This window comes from Squalius cephalus (genome assembly GCF_949319135.1).
Source record: "Squalius cephalus genome assembly, chromosome: 5".
In the NCBI taxonomy this organism is placed as follows: domain Eukaryota; kingdom Metazoa; phylum Chordata; class Actinopteri; order Cypriniformes; family Leuciscidae; genus Squalius; species Squalius cephalus.
In genome coordinates, this window is record NC_137126.1 from 49,292,553 (window position 1) to 49,309,233 (window position 16,681).

Here is a 16,681-nt window from a genome sequence, read left to right on the forward strand (position 1 = left end):
GTAGCGACAGCAGAACCGATAACGTCCGAGCTTATCGATACAGCGGTCTTTCAAAATTCAGCCCCGGGGCCCGTTTAATACCGGCTTTCGATACCCATCCCTACCCAGCACCGGATCGAAAGATTTTGAACAATACCCAGCCCTATCGATACCGGTATCGGTGCATCCCTAATAATTATTATTATTGTCAAATTATGATTAATTACAGTGCTATGCATAAGTTTAGACACCCATACTAAAGTTGACTAAAAAGAGGAATAAAAAATCATCTTTTGGAAACTGAACTTAATGCCTTAATTTAAAAAGTTAGGAAAAATCCAACCTTTAAGGACACCAATTTTCTTTGTGAATGAATAATGTATCGTAAATAAATAAATGTTCTTCCTTAAAATACAGGGTGCATAAGTTTGGACACCCCTATGTTAAATTCCCATAGAGGCAGGCAGATTTTTATTTTTAAGTATTTTTTTTTTATTTTTTTTTTAGGATATGCATCCTGATAAAGTTCCCTTGGCCTTTGGAATTAAAATAGCCCCACATCATCACATAGCCTTCACCATACCTAGAGATTGGCATGGTTTTATTTAAGTTAGCCTAATAGCTAGTTTGATTTGCATTGAGAGATGATCTTATGGAAAGTACCCCATGCCAATCTCTAGGTATGGTGTTAGGGTTAGGGTTAGAGCTAACCCTAACTCCAGGGCCGAGTTTGGACACCCCTGCTCTAGATTGTGAAAATGACACATGCTTAATGTTTCAGGATGAGGTACCAAACATTGAATTACTGGGATCTGGAGGAGGAGAAAGAGCCATGGTGGGTTTGCTGGGATCCCTGGATCAACTCCAGAAAGCAGGTCTTCTGTGTGCTTTATCTGAGCGGAGTCTCTGGATCCACCTGGTACACACACACACACACACACACACACACACACACACACACACACGCGTGAACACCTCTTATTTGACAAACGAATGAAATGAAGTAGTTTACTGGATGAACAAGCTGAAGCTGAAGCTCGTGGGGAAGTCATAAAAATCCATGATCCATTTTAGCGGAAGTGAGGGACTGTAATTTTGAATGCTAAATACGAATTTTGTCATTGGTTTTGAACACACCAGCTAATTCATAAACTTAATGCTAACATTTCATACTAAAAGCTAAAAAACTTTTGATTAGATTAGAAATTTTGATTTCAGGGGGCCTTTAAGAGGATGCATTGTGTAACGGTCAAAACGTAATTTGAGGTACAATGAGATCTTTCCAACTTAACCCTTTACTGCTTCCAAATTTCTGAACTCTATTACCTCCAAACATATTAGGCCTGTATTTAAGATGCATTTTAATTTCACATAAAATTTTCATCCATTTGGATTAAATAGTATAATAGACTAATAATAAACATAATTTGTCATACAAATTTGTCATACAAAATATAAATGAGAATGAGATTTATGTAGTAGTACTAATAAACTGAATGTTTTAAATACACAATCAACAGGTTTATATATTTATCATTAAATCTATTTATTAAGTCTCATGCATTTGCTTGTTCCACAGCAAGACATGTAAACCATTCATATTTTTAACTGATTTAATCGTTTTCACAATGAACAGATTTATGCTGATTCTAAGGAATTTGAATAAATGCATTTTGCAAACATGATTATAAAAAAAAAAAAAATGTGTGTGTGTGTGTATTGAACACTTTTATAATGGGATATTACACTCTATTTAAAGAATTAACATCTTGATGCTTGTGAAACTAATAAGACCACATATTTAAAATAGTGTATGTCCAAAATACTAACAAAATGTCAATAGGAAATAGCTTAAATAAATATAAGCAATAATAATAAGTAATAGCTTATACACAGTAGCTGTTTTATTACAAACTCTGTATTGTCCAATCAGCATCTAGGACCAAAACCATCAGTTTATAACAATGAGCATTTCTGCTGTTTGCTGTATAATATCAAATGACGAGGACAAAACCTTGTTTTTACAGTTTATTAATATAATGTAACAGAAGCAGATTAATATGGTATTCCAAATACAGGCTGGCAGATTTGTTGCTAAAAGTTGCAAAATAATAAGCATTATCAACATTTTTGTTGTCCGATTTATTGAATACAACATATTATTGAACAATTAGCCTACATTTTATGTATTTTCTTATGGATACATTGATATATTGGCATATTGAAAATTAGTTAACATGCTACCAAACTGATCAACACTTATAGGTATAAATTAGTAACATATATGTGTGTGTGTGTGTGTGTGTGTGTGTGTGTGTGTGTGTGTGTGTGTGTGTGTGTGTGTGTGTGTTGTTACCATGCGATCATGACTTGAAATTTTTCTGCTGACGTCATTTACAATGCAGTTTTGCAGCCAGGCAGAATGACCATGTGTTGTGTGACAGAGAAGTTGTTTTTATGCAATTTAGTGGAAAAATGTGTGAATTTTAGAATTTGAGTAACCTTTCAATAATTGCTAAAGGTTCTAATAAACTTTAAAAACTGCTAAATTTGTTTCCAGATGCCTTTCGGGGGGAAAAGACAGAATGGCCAAATTGCATGCATAAATATTTTTAACATATGTAGCATATTGTTTAAACAGAAATGATTAACATCTGATATTTCCACACAAATCACATTTTGCAGAAGAAAGTAATAGTGCTAACGCATGTTAAGTAGGCTACTGATTATAAAACTATTTATTATAAAACTGATAAGAATGTAAATGTGTACCTTGCTTTGGATAAAAGCGTCTGCCAAAATAAATGTAAATGAATGTAATAAATGCATTACATTGCAATGTAATAAATGCATAAATGTAAATGTAAAAATGTAAATGTGAAAATGACTGATATGAAGAGCAGTTTAGCCTATATTCAGATTCTCATTAGTTCAATAAAAAACTACACTGTAAAAAAATGTTGTGCTATTTACTCTCCATTTCCAGCCATATGCAAAGCATGCTGGGAACTAACAATGGTGTCTCTAAATAAAACCTCTTTATTAAACTAAAGCTTTTAAAATCTTTTAATTAAATCTATTTACAGTTTTTTTTTTTTCAGTGGCCAGACGAATCTCTTTCAGCAGATTGCCTTTGTTGTTTGTGATGTTTTGTCCAGCGACCTCCATCAGTTCAGTGATCATCTCAGCGCTGTAAGAATCTTTAGAGGTCTTATATGTTTTTCTCCGCTCCTCAAGTTTATCTAAAGAAACATTAACACACTTAAATCAGAACACAGTTGATATTTCAGTTTTATTCAGGACATTGTAAGATCATAACTTGCCTCCACAGTTGACCTCATTAAAGAGAGGGATGTGGATCACGGTTGGAGTGTTTCGGCCTTTGAACACATAGAAGTCCTTCGGTTTCTCTGCGTCTTCATCAGGAATGTTGACCTCAGGGAAAGGGATCTTTCGTTTCTTGCACATCTCAGCAGCTTCCCTCACTGTCTGTGGTTGAAATGTATATTTCAGTATAACTTAAAGGGTTAGTGGAGTTGTGTGAATGGAACATTTCAATATGGTTGTCAATCCCATAAATGGACAGTGTGAACATAAATTTTAGCATTTCAGCATTTAAGTGAGCACAAAAAAACCTAAAAGGAGCAGCTCCGGTGAAGAACAGTAACTGGATCTGAAGTTACCGAAACCACACACAAAACCCCACAACACATTGTAGACATGCGTTTGCACTGCGCAGAGCGGCTCTCTCGCAATGGCCACGTTCACACAGCAGCAGAAGAGACCTTATTCACTGTAGCGCCATCTTTGATTTTTAATGGTAATGAAAGCGAGGCTGTGAGGGATTGACATACATCTCTTCGGTGGGTTGTACTGTTATTTAATGTATTTTTGGATTGTCCTGCTGACGAAACAGCAAAAATATCTTGCCAATGAGTTTCAGACAACACAGACGGTGAAAAGTTATAAGTAATCAGGGTCTCTATCCCTCACAGCCTCTCTTTCATACCTGTCATGGTGGCGCTCTGAATAAGATTTATACGGTTGTATTTTAGTCCTTAAAGGCAGTGGTTCTCAAACCTGTTCTGAGGACTCCCCGCCGCTTCACCTTTTGTATGTCTCCCTCATCAGACACACTCAGTTCAAGTCTTGCAGTCTGTACTAATGAGCTGATAAGTTGAATCAGATGTGTTAGGTGAGGAAGACATGCAAAATGTGCATTGGTGAGGGAGGGGTCCCCAGTACAGGTTGGCAAACCACTGCTTAAAGGGATAGTTCATCAGAAAATGAAAATTCTGCCTCAAACTCTTGAAACAACTTTTGGAGGTTTGGAACAACATGAGGACAAATAAAGGATAATTGAATTTACATTTCTAGTGGATACATTCCTTTAAATCAGCTTTTATGAGAGTATATGAGCATTATTATATAGAGAGAATTATATAATACCATGAAAGGATCACCGTCACTGAAATCCAGTGAAATGATGAGGTCGATGTCTCTCTCTTCTCTCAGCACTGAGAAGTAGGGGGAGTTGAGCAACAGTCCAGCGTCTATATAGTCTCTCGTCTCACTTTTCTTAAGAGTGGGGGGCACTGCTTTATCTGACAGTAGTGGAGTGAGAGATCACAGTGTAAAATGAGTCTGTTTATTATTTTCACTGAATTGCCAGTTAAAAAAACGAGCCTGTAAAAGGTTCTTCTTTGGCATCAGGCTGTAAAACTGGTTTTGGTTCTGATCACGGTCAGATGTTTTATGGAAACTTATAAAGTACATCTCAGTTGCTTACAAGATGAAAGTTATTTGTTGGTTAAAGTGGTTTACAAAATCAAAAGTGTACAATGTACAGTATAATATTACTGTACTGTCATAATATTAGAGACAGTTCAACCTATCGAATGGCCAGAAGATTAAACTAGGGCCAAAACCTTTTAATGGACCCAAACAATGGCAGACTCTTTCTCTGAGGAGATAGATCAGCGGTAAAGCACAACCATCCAGAGAATCCAGCAGACCTTTATATCCAGAGTACTCTGTAAAAGAAGAGAACATTATTAAGTGCTTCTTATCAGAAAACATAGAATTATAGTTTGTGTTTTTGCTTATTATCATTTCTAATTTCTTTTATCTACTGATAAGTTGATCTGTCTTTTATGTTTAAACAAATTATATCAGTTGCACCTTTCAGTAGTTCCCAGAGGAATTTGTAATTCTCGTCTCCATCAGCTAGAGCGCTGCCACACAGAGCTGCAGAAAACACAGTTAAGTGTTTAAAATAATTGGGGTAAAAACAGCCTGTCATTTTTTTACAGTGGAGACGGGTGGGACGTGTCCTCACCACATTTTGCTACAACTTATTTTGACTCCACTATTTTTATGACACAGCTCAAGAAAAGGCCGGATCTGAACTGAGGAGGAATCTCTTTTTTTTTTTTGAACTGGACATTCATTTAATTTGTGTTTGTCTCATAATGAGAAGCAGTCTGATGCATACAATTATGTAATTTGAGCCCTTAAAATGTTCAGCAGGAATAATTGTTTTTTTTAACTGAGTTTTAAATATCTATAATTTTAATTTTATTGTTAATATTTCAGTTTTGAAAATTATCAAATACTACAGACCTTATCTCCAGATCAATACATCACAGAGACTACTGATCAATTTTAGACTATTCTCTAATTCAGTTCAACGTACAGTGTACTAGAGAATCTGTAGAATCTAATATTAACAATAAGAATCAATTAAACTCTCCTGTAACAGAGTTTGTTACCTTGCAGGTACAGCATGTCCATCTCGGGCTGGTCCTTGATCTTACGGCCATTTTTAAACTTGCTGCCAAAGTTGGATGTTTCCACAAACGCTCCAGTGAGGGAATAACCGGCTTCACATGGAGTGAACCTCCATCTTTGCTCTGTTTGCATTGCTTGTCGATCGCTGTGTAGATTGGAAACGGGTCTTTACTCAGCTTGTCCCACTGATCTGAGAGTTTGCGTTCGTCTATCTGAAGAAAACATTTTTTGCAGCATCATGTTACTGTAAGACAGGTGTAAGACATTACATTTCTTCAACTATCAACAACTTCAAGTGATAAAACCTACTCATAAAACCTAACTTGTTCACTGCTAAGTTCTCTTTATAAAGTGGCAGTATGGCAATCTGGGAAACCCAAAATGAGCCTCAAGTATCACTTCATTTTTCGAGAGATTTTATATAGAGAATTTTATAAAAGGAAAAAAAAAAATCCCCCAAAAATTATTTTAAAGTATATCTTCTGCTGTCTAAATTTTAAACTCTCAATTCTTGGTACGTTGTTGGTTAAAAGTGAACATGCTTGACTTTGTTCACACTATCACTGATATCTTCAGTTGTAGATGTGAATTTAAACATTGTTTATTTCCAGGATAAAAAAAGATTTATAAATCTCAGATTTGTGTATGTTTCCTGCAAGGTTGATCTTCAGTTTGTTATTAGATCAATGTTACAGTAGTGTTACAGTAATGTTTCCCTTGAGCTTTCAAGGGCAAGTCATGTTATCAACAATCTATTAAAAATAATAAATTATTATTAAATTATTATCTTACATAATATCATATAAATCAATGAAGTCATGAAGGGCTGTGTAATAAATTGTTACAGACCTCTTTCACAAATGTGATGACCATCACTGCCCAGAGGTCAGTTAAACTGATTTCTTTTGGGTCAGAAAGTTTCGGAGTCAGTTTGGCAAAAGCATCTCCCCAGCTGACTGCAGGACCGCTGAGTCTCTGGACGATCTTGTCTTTCACCGTCTCTAGTTTGGTGGACCAGCCTGGCTCCTGATATAAGGAGGCCATGCACCTTCAGAGGAACAACATATGCTCTCATTTATGACATTCAGTCTGTGTGTGTGTGTGTGTGTGTGTGTGTGAGAGAGAGAGAGTGTGTGTAACCGGTTCTACTCGACCTGCTCCGAGCGGGATTCGAAACATGTCTCCGTCGTGTGAGGCGGGCGCGCTAACAAGGAGGCTAAAGATCGCAGCCTCTAGCATCAGTCATGAGTCAAGAGTGCCTCTTGAGATCAGGGAACTCATTTATAAAACGTGCGTACGTGCAGATTTGATCACAGTCTTTGAAAACAGTCTTTTACGTAAATTTTCCTGACAGATAAATATATTCTAATTCAAATAGATAAATGTCTGTGAACCATTATTATTATTATTACACGTTTTACATGTGAAAAAATCAGACAACAGAATAGGCTATCAGACACATACAATTTTCGGGTCGGGGATAGGTCTCTCACTGTCGTTTGTGCTTACGGGCCGAACGGCAGTGCAGAGTACCCGGCCTTCTTGGAGTCTCTGGGAGGGGTGCTGGAAAGTGCTCCGACTGGGGACTCCGTCGTTCTACTGGGGGACTTCAACGCCCACGTGGGCAGCGACAGTGACACCTGGAGGGGCGTGATTGGGAGGAACGGCCCCCCTGATCTGAACCCGAGTGGTGTTCTGTTATTGGACTTCTGTGCTAGTTACAGCTTGTCCATAACGAACACCATGTTCAAGCATAAGGGTGTCCATCAGTGCACATGGCACCAGGACACCCTAGGCCGGAGGTCGATGATCGACTTTGTGGTCGTTTCATCCGACCTCCGGCCGTATGTCTTGGACACTCGGGTGAAGAGAGGGGCGGAGCTGTCAACTGATCACCACCTGGTGGTGAGTTGGATCCGATGGCGGGGGAGGAAGCTGGACAGACTCGGCAGACCCAAACGTACTGTGAGGGTCTGTTGGGAACGTTTGGCCGAATCTCCTGTCAGAGAGATCTTCAACTCCCACCTCCGGCAGAGCTTCGACCAGATCCCGAGGGAGTCTGGAGATATTGAGTCCGAGTGGACCATGTTCTCCACCTCCATTGTCAACGCGGCCACTCGGAGCTGTGGCCGTAAGGTCTCCGGTGCCTGTCGAGGCGGCAATCCCCGAACCCGGTGGTGGACACCGGAAGTAAGGGATGCCGTCAAGCTGAAGAAGGAGTCCTATCGGGCCTGGCTGGCTTGTGGGACTCCTGAGGCAGCTGATGGGTACCGACGGGCCAAGCGGACTGCAGCCCGGGTGGTTGTGGAGGCAAAAACTCGGGCCTGGGAGGAGTTCGGTGAGGCCATGGAGAAGGACTATCGGTCGGCCTCGAAGAGATTCTGGCAAACCGTCCGGCGCCTCAGGAGGGGGAAGCAGTGCCCTACCAACGCTGTTTACAGTGGAGGTGGGCAGCTGTTGACCTCGACTGGGGATATCACCGGACGGTGGAAGGAATACTTCGAGGATCTCCTCAATCCCGCCGTCACGTCTTCCATTGAGGAAGCAGAGGCTGAGGGCTCGGAGGCGGACTCGTCTGTTACCCAAGCTGAAGTCACTGAGGTAGTCAAGAAACTCCTCGGTGGCAAGGCACCGGGGGTGGATGAGATCCGCCCTGAGTACCTCAAGTCTCTGGATGTTGTGGGGCTGTCTTGGCTGACACGCCTCTGCAACATCGCGTGGCGGTCGGGGACAGTACCTTTGGACTGGCAGACCGGGGTGGTGGTCCCTCTTTTCAAGAAGGGGGATCGGAGGGTGTGCTCCAACTATAGGGGGATCACACTTCTCAGCCTCCCTGGGAAAGTCTATGCCAGGGTACTGGAGAGGAGAATCCGGCCGATAGTAGAACCTCGGATTCAGGAGGAACAGTGTGGTTTTCGTCCCGGTCGTGGAACACTGGACCAGCTCTATACCCTCTACAGGGTGCTGGAGGGCTCATGGGAGTTTGCCCAACCAATCCACATGTGCTTTGTGGATTTGGAGAAGGCATTCGACTGTGTCCCTCGCGGCGGCCTGTGGAGGGTGCTCCGGGAGTATGGGGTCCGGGGCCCTTTGCTAAGGGCTATCCGGTCCCTGTACGACCGGAGCAGGAGCTTGGTTCGTATTGCCAGCAGTAAGTCAGACTTGTTCCCGGTGCGTGTTGGACTCCGGCAGGGCTGCCCTTTGTCGCCGGTTCTGTTCATAATTTTTATGGACAGAATTTCTAGGCGCAGCCAGGGGCCGGAGGGGGTCAGGTTTGGGGACCACACGATTTCATCTCTGCTCTTTGCGGATGATGTTGTCGTGTTGGCCTCATCAAACCAGGACCTCCAGCATGCACTGGGACGGTTTGCAGCCGAGTGTGAAGCGGCTGGGATGAAAATCAGCACCTCCAAATCCGAGGCCATGGTTCTCAGTCGGAAAAGGGTGGTTTGCCCGCTTCAGGTTGGTGGAGAGCTCCTGCCTCAAGTGGAGGAGTTCAAGTATCTTGGGGTCTTGTTCACGAGTGAGGGAAGGATGGAACGGGAGATTGACAGGCGGATCGGTGCAGCTTCTGCAGTAATGCGGTCCCTGTACCGGTCTGTCGTGGTGAAGAAGGAGCTGAGCCGCAAGGCGAAGCTCTCGATTTACCAGTCAATCTACGTTCCTACTCTCTCCTATGGTCATGAGCTGTGGGTCATGACCGAAAGGACAAGATCCTGGATACAAGCGGCCGAAATGAGCTTTCTCCGCAGGGTGGCTGGGCGATCCCTTAGAGATAGGGTGAGAAGCTCGGTCACTCGGGAGGAGCTCAGAGTAGAGCCGCTGCTCCTCCACATCGAGAGGGGTCAGTTGAGGTGGCTCGGGCATCTTTTCCGGATGCCTCCTGGACGCCTTCCCGGGAAGGTGCTCCGGGCATGTCCCACCGGGAGGAGACCCCGGGGAAGACCTAGGACACGCTGGAGAGACTATGTCTCCCGGCTGGCCTGGGAACGCCTCGGTGTCCCCCCGGAAGAGCTGGAGGAAGTGTCTAGGGAGAGGGAAGTCTGGGCATCCCTGCTTAGACTGCTGCCCCCGCGACCCGGCCCCGGATAAGCGGTAGAAGATGGATGGATGGATGGACACATACAATTTACTATTAGAAAAATTATAAAATAAATAAGCTTACACAAAATGTTTCACTTAAATAATTAACACTAACAAAAGAAACAAAAGAAAAAAACTGTGACAAGTGTATAGGTTACGAGTTTAGGTCAGTTTTTTGTGATGACTCAAAGGAAACCGAGATGGCTGAAAGTTCATCATGTTTGTTTATTTTACAAATAACTTTTTTTTTTTTTTTTTACAATCGCTAGGACACATTTCTCAATACTTAAGTCACTTTTAAAAAAAACTGTGATCACAACAGCAGTCAATGTGAGCTAAACTGTGGATCATTTATCTTTGCTTTAAGCACAAAAGCCATTCAATGCTGACATCTTTCAATTTCTCACTTAGATGCAAACTTTATGTACAGGCCAATTTGCACATAATTACATACTTCAAAACTGTTCAGCACAAGTTCAAAACCTAACACAACAAAAAAATTAATAAGATATAATTTGCACCATTTCTACAGTAATACCATATTGAAAAATATTCTGAATCTAAAAAATCAAATACTACCAAAGCAATTAGATGTAACCATCTATCAAATGGGGGAAACTTGTGAACTGTAAGAAATGCTGTACTGTAATGCAACCCCTGACCGTAACATATAGACCTAAACAGTAGAGAGTGTCATTCTTGTTTTGTAAAGAAAATGTAAATATACTGATGTTTTTTTTAAATGTATTTTTTATGAGTGTGTTTGTTTGGTGAAACCTTTAGTGTTTGCAGGAAGGATAAGTTGATCTGTGTTTTAAAGTGTTTTAATAGTTTTTTAATGTAAAATGAACTGTGTCAAGTTGAGCGTTGCTTGACTGTGAAGAGATTAAAAAAGTAACTAAACTAAGTATTGATAAATGTGTCCTAGCAATTGTAAAAAAAACTGTAAAGCACCATATTTAGTTTTTATTGTGAGTATACACAAATACAAAAACCCTTTCCAGTTTCCATTCAGCTCCGCACAGTTCCAAGATCATTTGCGATTTATAGATTTCACATCTGTAAGACAGGCGTACGCACGTTTTTTTATTTTTTCGGAATAACACCTACGCACATTTGAGAAATTATCTTATAATATATCTATTATAAATGAGGCCCCAGGGGAGTGAGGTTTACACACACAGCTCTTACTAGCCTATGACAGTGTGTGTGTGTGTGTGTGTGTTTGTGTGTGTGAGTGTGAGTGTGTGTGTGTGTGTGTGTGTGTGTGTGTGTGTGTGTGTGTGTTGTACCAGGTGGATCCAGAGACGCCGCTCAGATAAAGCACACAGTCCAGAAGACCTGCTTTCTGGAGTTGATCCAGGGATCCCAGCAAACCCACCATGGCTCTTTCTCCTCCTCCAGATCCAAGTAATGCAATGTTTGGCACCTCATCCTGAAACACACACCGTTTAATTTAGCAAGCAATTGATGTTCATCAGTTTGTAAATATCCAGGCAAATAAACAAAGTACCTCATCACTGCAGAATATATTAAGGTTCTTCAGGGTTTCCTGAATTTTCTTTCTCCTTCTGACAACAAACTTCTCCTCTTTCTTATTCAGAGAGTGTTCGATTCTCACCGAACCACTGCAGCGACAGACAGAATTTAACAATCACATACAGATATTTACTTATATATACTTTTTAGATTTGAATATTTTGTGGTTCACTTCACTCTTAAAAATAAAGCTTTCAAATGTTTTAGTTTTTGCAGCGCTGCAACAGAAGAACCATTTTTAGCTCCCTAAAGAACCTTTTTTAAAAATCTTAGTGTGAAAAACATTTTAATTATCTGAAGAAAATTGTTCTACTTTAAAGAACTTTTTGTGCGTTATAAAGGTTCTATGAATGTTAAAGGCGGAACCATCAATAAAATCCTTTTTTTGATCCGATATTCTCAGAATTATCCAGAGCAGGATTACGTACCTTTCCCAGGATCCACATGCGGGCATCTAAAACAATAAATTCAACATTAAAGTTTAAATTTATCATTTGAAAGATACAAAGGGGAAAACCTAAAAATAACAATGATATTATAACATTGTTTATTTCATTCAGTCAATCCTGAACTTCCATTAAGTCAAATGTTAATTATAAAGCCACTGGTTTTAAACATAAGTTGCTATGTAAGGGAGAACACTGTTTGAGTCTAGTACAATTATGTGATTGTGTTTCATTAATACAGTGTATTTTTTTCTTGATTTACCCAGAAAGAATGGAAGTGAAATGTGACAACATGCCCCATAGGTGAGGTACACTGTAACATGACAGATTAAAATGTTCTAATAAAAAAACAAGACAAATTAAAATATTTTCTCAATAAAATTGAATTATTAACTTTTTCATATAAAATAAGGGCATTTTTTAATAATTAAAATAAAGTGATTTTTGAGTTTGACAACAAACACTACAATACACAGCTATACAGCACAGTTCAAAACATAATAATAATTAATCATTTCTGAACATTGACTCTCAGTCTTTATTCACTTTTTCTCATGGTTTCTCAATAGAATTCATAAAAGTATAGAGTAGAATAGCAATAGTTCTAATAGTGGCTCATTGTAACGCAGTGTGACAACATGCCCCGCCTGCACAACTGGGATTTAAACCCGACTAGTGTCTTCTGCTGATTAGATCAGCATTAATGAATTATCTCAACTGTTAAATAACAGATATAAGATTAAAATAATATCAGGTTTGTCTAATTTTAAATAAACACAAAACTTAACTTCAGTAAGAAATTTATTTTTGCTATGGTTAAATAAATGTTCAGTGATATCTTCAAAAGATTTTTTTAATTTTGGCATTACATTTTTTCTCTGTATAGTGTTGATATGGCAACTAGTAAATACACTAAGTTTCGTCATGCTAGCATGAGTAAAACCATGTGTTACAACTAGCCCCGCGTTAGTTTGTGTCCCGCTCACCCCTACAACTTTGCACTCACATCATTAGTTAATTAATTGTGTGCAGGTCATTGGTATCAGACAAGTTTAAATTAGAATTTGAAAAAGGCTGGATTCATTCATATATTGTTGTCACAATATAATAAATTTAAGCCTATAGGCTTAATATATTAATTTCCCTGTAAAAGCTTTAAGACATATACTCACTGTTCTTGTATAGTCTTGTAAAATCCTGAGGCTTCACCAATATCAGCACAGCAGCCGTCGACTCTCAGATCAGACTGAAGAGGCTCTTTTATAGGACTCTGAAGGTCTAGATAGCATCTTGGGAGGAGGAGGTGATAAACATGAACTTACATTACACGCATGACTTATTTGTTCGTGTGTGTTATTCTTTGGAAGTGCAGCACACCCGGGCAGCTCTCGAGGGAGCTGCTTGCGATCATTGTGAATGTAGAATTGAAAATAATCCAAGATATTTTAAATGAACAAAGATATTTGCTTGACTGTTTTTCTACCCCCTCTTCCTACCACAATGACCATTTGGAGTTCCTAAAGGCACAGAGGTTTCTGATAGTGATCTAGGCCTGTAGGGTAACATGTTTGTACTTTGGGGGTCGATGAATTGTCACACCTTTAGTACAGTGGGCGAAGTGTAATTATCTGATTGTTCAGTTTGAATGTCTCACATTTGGGTTTTAGTCACATGGTCAGGGAAAGGATAAAAGAACGTTGGAAACTGTTGCTCTGGCTCTCTTCTTCTCTGGCTCTTCTTCTCTGGGTCCCATTCTTGGGGCTCTCTTCTTATTCTTGGCTCCTCTTTTCTTTCTCTCTCTCTCTCTCTCTCTCTCTCTCTCTCTCAGGTAACATTTTTCATATATGCTGGGTACAATTAATAATATAAGTTATCATCATCTCATACATCTATTTTGTAACTATTTTAAGTGTAACCATAACCATATTTTGTCATTAAACCATTTCAATTACAACTAATGTGCTAACTAGCTTTGATTTGGTATTGACTTTGAAGTGCTACATATTGCAATACAATATCATCACTCTCTATAGCAACACTCTCCCACAAATATTAAGCTATTGTAACTGCGCTTATTTCCGTATAAGTGGCAGTGGGTGAAATAGACAGGAAATGTGCAGTTTTCTACCATCTTGCTAATAACATTTCTTTAGTCATTTGGCATTTCTTGCAGACTGAACCACTGCAGGAATTCCACCCTTACATGAATCACTCCCTATCAGAGTGCTGCGCTCCCGCCTGGCTATCTTTGACAAGGTTGGCCAGGCTCGCGTTACAATGTCTCCCACGCATATCAAGTCCATCCTGGCCATGGTGTCCGGGATAAAGCTAGGCCAGGCCATCACTGTAAAGCAATTTCAAAGACTGCTGGGCCTCGAGGTCCTGACTCTCTGTGGTCATTAAAAATCCCATGATGTCCTTCGAAAAAGAGTAGGGGTGTAACCCCGGCATCCTGGCCAAATTTGCCCCTTGGCCTCTGTCCATCATGGCCTCCTAACCCAGTGGTTCTCAACTCCAGTCCTCGGGACCCGCTGCTCTGCACATTTTGTATGTCTCCCTTATTTAACACACCTGAATCAGATCATCAGCTCGTTAGGAGAGACTCCATGAACTGAACTGAGTGTGTCAGATAAGAGAGACATACAAAATGTGCAGAGCAGTGGGTCCCGAGGACTGGAGTTGAGAACCACTGTCCTAACCATCCCCATATACTGATTGGCTTCATCACTGTCTCCTCTCCACCAATAAGCTGGTGTGTGGTTGGCGTTCTAGCGCAATATGGCTGCCGCCGCATCATCCAGGTGGATGCTGCACATTGGTGGTAGTTGAGGAGATTCCCCCCTTCCATGTAAAGCGCTTTGAGTTCCTAGAAAAGCACTATATAAATGTAACGAATTAATAATTTAATCATGGCAGCGGCATCCAACATAATAGCTTTGGGTCTTCTACACATGAGGCCCCTTCAGTGGTGGTTGAAAGCCAAGGGGTTTTCACCGAGGGGAAATCCGTTCGTACAATCAGGGTCACGCGCATTATTACTATGGAAGAAATTAATATGGAAATTAATATGGAAGAAACCTTGGTTCCTGTCCCAAAGGCCAGTGTTAGGAGTGTCATGTCGACAGTCCCTCACTGGCTGGGGCGCGGTCATGGACAGCTGCTTTGCCAGGAGTCTGTGGCAGGACCATCATCACTCTTGGCATATAAATTGCCTAGAGATGTTGGCTGTGTTCAGGGCTCTGAGGAGCTTCCTCCCTGGAATGTGTTTTCCACTTGGTGTAGAGAACATGAGTTAGACCCAGTTAACTGCCCAGTGGCTTCAGTTCTGGAGTTTCTCCAAGATCGTTTCTCTGCTGGTCTCACCCCTTCCACACTTAAGGTGTACGTGGCTGCCATTGCGGCTCTCCATGCACCACTAAGTGATGGGCCGCTGGGGAGGAACCAGCTGGTCATACATTTTCTCCGTGGTACATGGAGGATGAGACTGATAACCAGGACCAGAGTTCCTGCCTGGGATCTGGCGGTGGTTCTTGAAGGGTTATCCCTGGCCCCCTTCGAACCACTTCAGTCGGCTTCACCTAAGGAACAAAAATGGTTATGTTACACAATGTCTTTTCTGCAGAATTAGATGGTTAAAGGCACTACAAAATACAAAATAACAGCCACAGCACTGTAAAAATACAGATCCATGTGCAAAGGAACGGATTTGAGGTTGTAAGGCCCGCTATATTGGTCCAATCTGCCAGTTCGCCAATACACGGGGAAGGTATCACGTGTTCTGTCCTCACTCATGCAAAGTATTGGTTGGTTAAATTTGTAATACATTAATCATATGTATTTACTCGTTAATTCATCTGACTCCATGAATGAAAGGTTTTAATGATATCTGCGGATCATTAATCATGAGTGAATGTCAGTTAGTCAGTTAGAATAATCAAATGTAACAATTTATTATGTCAGGTAAATGTATCATGCCAATTTCATAATCAATTCAAAGATAATCGATACAAAACATCAAATGCTCTGCAATAGAGAGGAGATGCAAACCCAACTTTAAGAAATACGTGAGGCTAAGAGATCGCTCTCTCAGCCTCACGGGCCAATCTGAAGTACAGAAAAGGCCCCGAACTCCCTGCTGAATTTCATTAAATAGACAGACCTCTTTCACATGGAAACATGTGCTATCAAAAGAAATTTGCATTCAGAGGTAGCACCTCTGGGTGTAGGGAGACCATTTGTCTAGAGGACAACCCCTCCTTGAATGCTAGTGTTCCATAAACCTTCAAAAACCTTATTACCTTTTGTTTTACTTGTTTGGAAATATGACATTTGTACCAGTCGCACTGTGACATTTTAAATGATACCAAACATGAAAATACTCTGTGATAATCATTCACATTAAACTATACATTTTCTTGAGTGACTTCAGGTGATCATCTGAGCATGAGAGAGAGGGGGTGAGGGGAGAGGGAAAGAGATGTAGATGAAGTTGATTTGGAGGTGAGACTTTCGTCTCGATGGTGCACGAGTGCCAGTTCAAATGGTAATTTCCAGAGAGGTCCTTTTGTCCTCTCAGGGTCTGGTCACCCCCGAAACAGACTGTCCAGAATTTCCTAATTTATCAATTCTTACAAGGTCATTTTTATATATTTGCATTTACATTTGTGCATTTGGCAGACGCTTTTATCCATAGCGACTTACATTGCATTTCAAGGTACGCAGTTTTTACATTCTTATCAGTTCTTCTTACCTTCTTACCTTGATGCAATTTTGTAGGCTAGTGTATTCTTTTATTACGTACATAAATGGACCATAGTAAATATTTTTGTAGGGACCCCTTAAAA

At 40.5% G+C, this 16,681-nt stretch overlaps 2 protein-coding genes across 2 annotated transcripts in view; one reads left to right on the forward strand and one right to left on the reverse strand.

Moving 5' to 3' along the window:
* LOC307159169 (cytosolic phospholipase A2 gamma-like) overlaps nucleotides 1-16,681 on the forward strand; it is a gene marked incomplete at both ends in the record, with an annotated part of 202,050 nt that overhangs the window by 120,950 nt on the left and 64,419 nt on the right. The window lies entirely within an intron of this gene.
* LOC307158898 (cytosolic phospholipase A2 gamma-like) lies at nucleotides 2,109-13,106 on the reverse strand. Its single transcript, XM_079871878.1, has 11 exons — nucleotides 13,010-13,106; nucleotides 11,820-11,845; nucleotides 11,366-11,480; nucleotides 11,145-11,287; nucleotides 6,619-6,817; nucleotides 5,751-5,981; nucleotides 5,161-5,226; nucleotides 4,908-5,012; nucleotides 4,429-4,583; nucleotides 3,303-3,468; nucleotides 2,109-3,221 (listed from the first exon to the last, which is right to left on the reverse strand). The coding sequence occupies exons 6-11, from the start codon at nucleotides 5,899-5,901 to the stop codon at nucleotides 3,046-3,048; spliced, it is 819 nt and encodes a 272-aa protein (XP_079728004.1). The 5' UTR covers nucleotides 5,902-5,981; nucleotides 6,619-6,817; nucleotides 11,145-11,287; nucleotides 11,366-11,480; nucleotides 11,820-11,845; nucleotides 13,010-13,106; the 3' UTR covers nucleotides 2,109-3,045.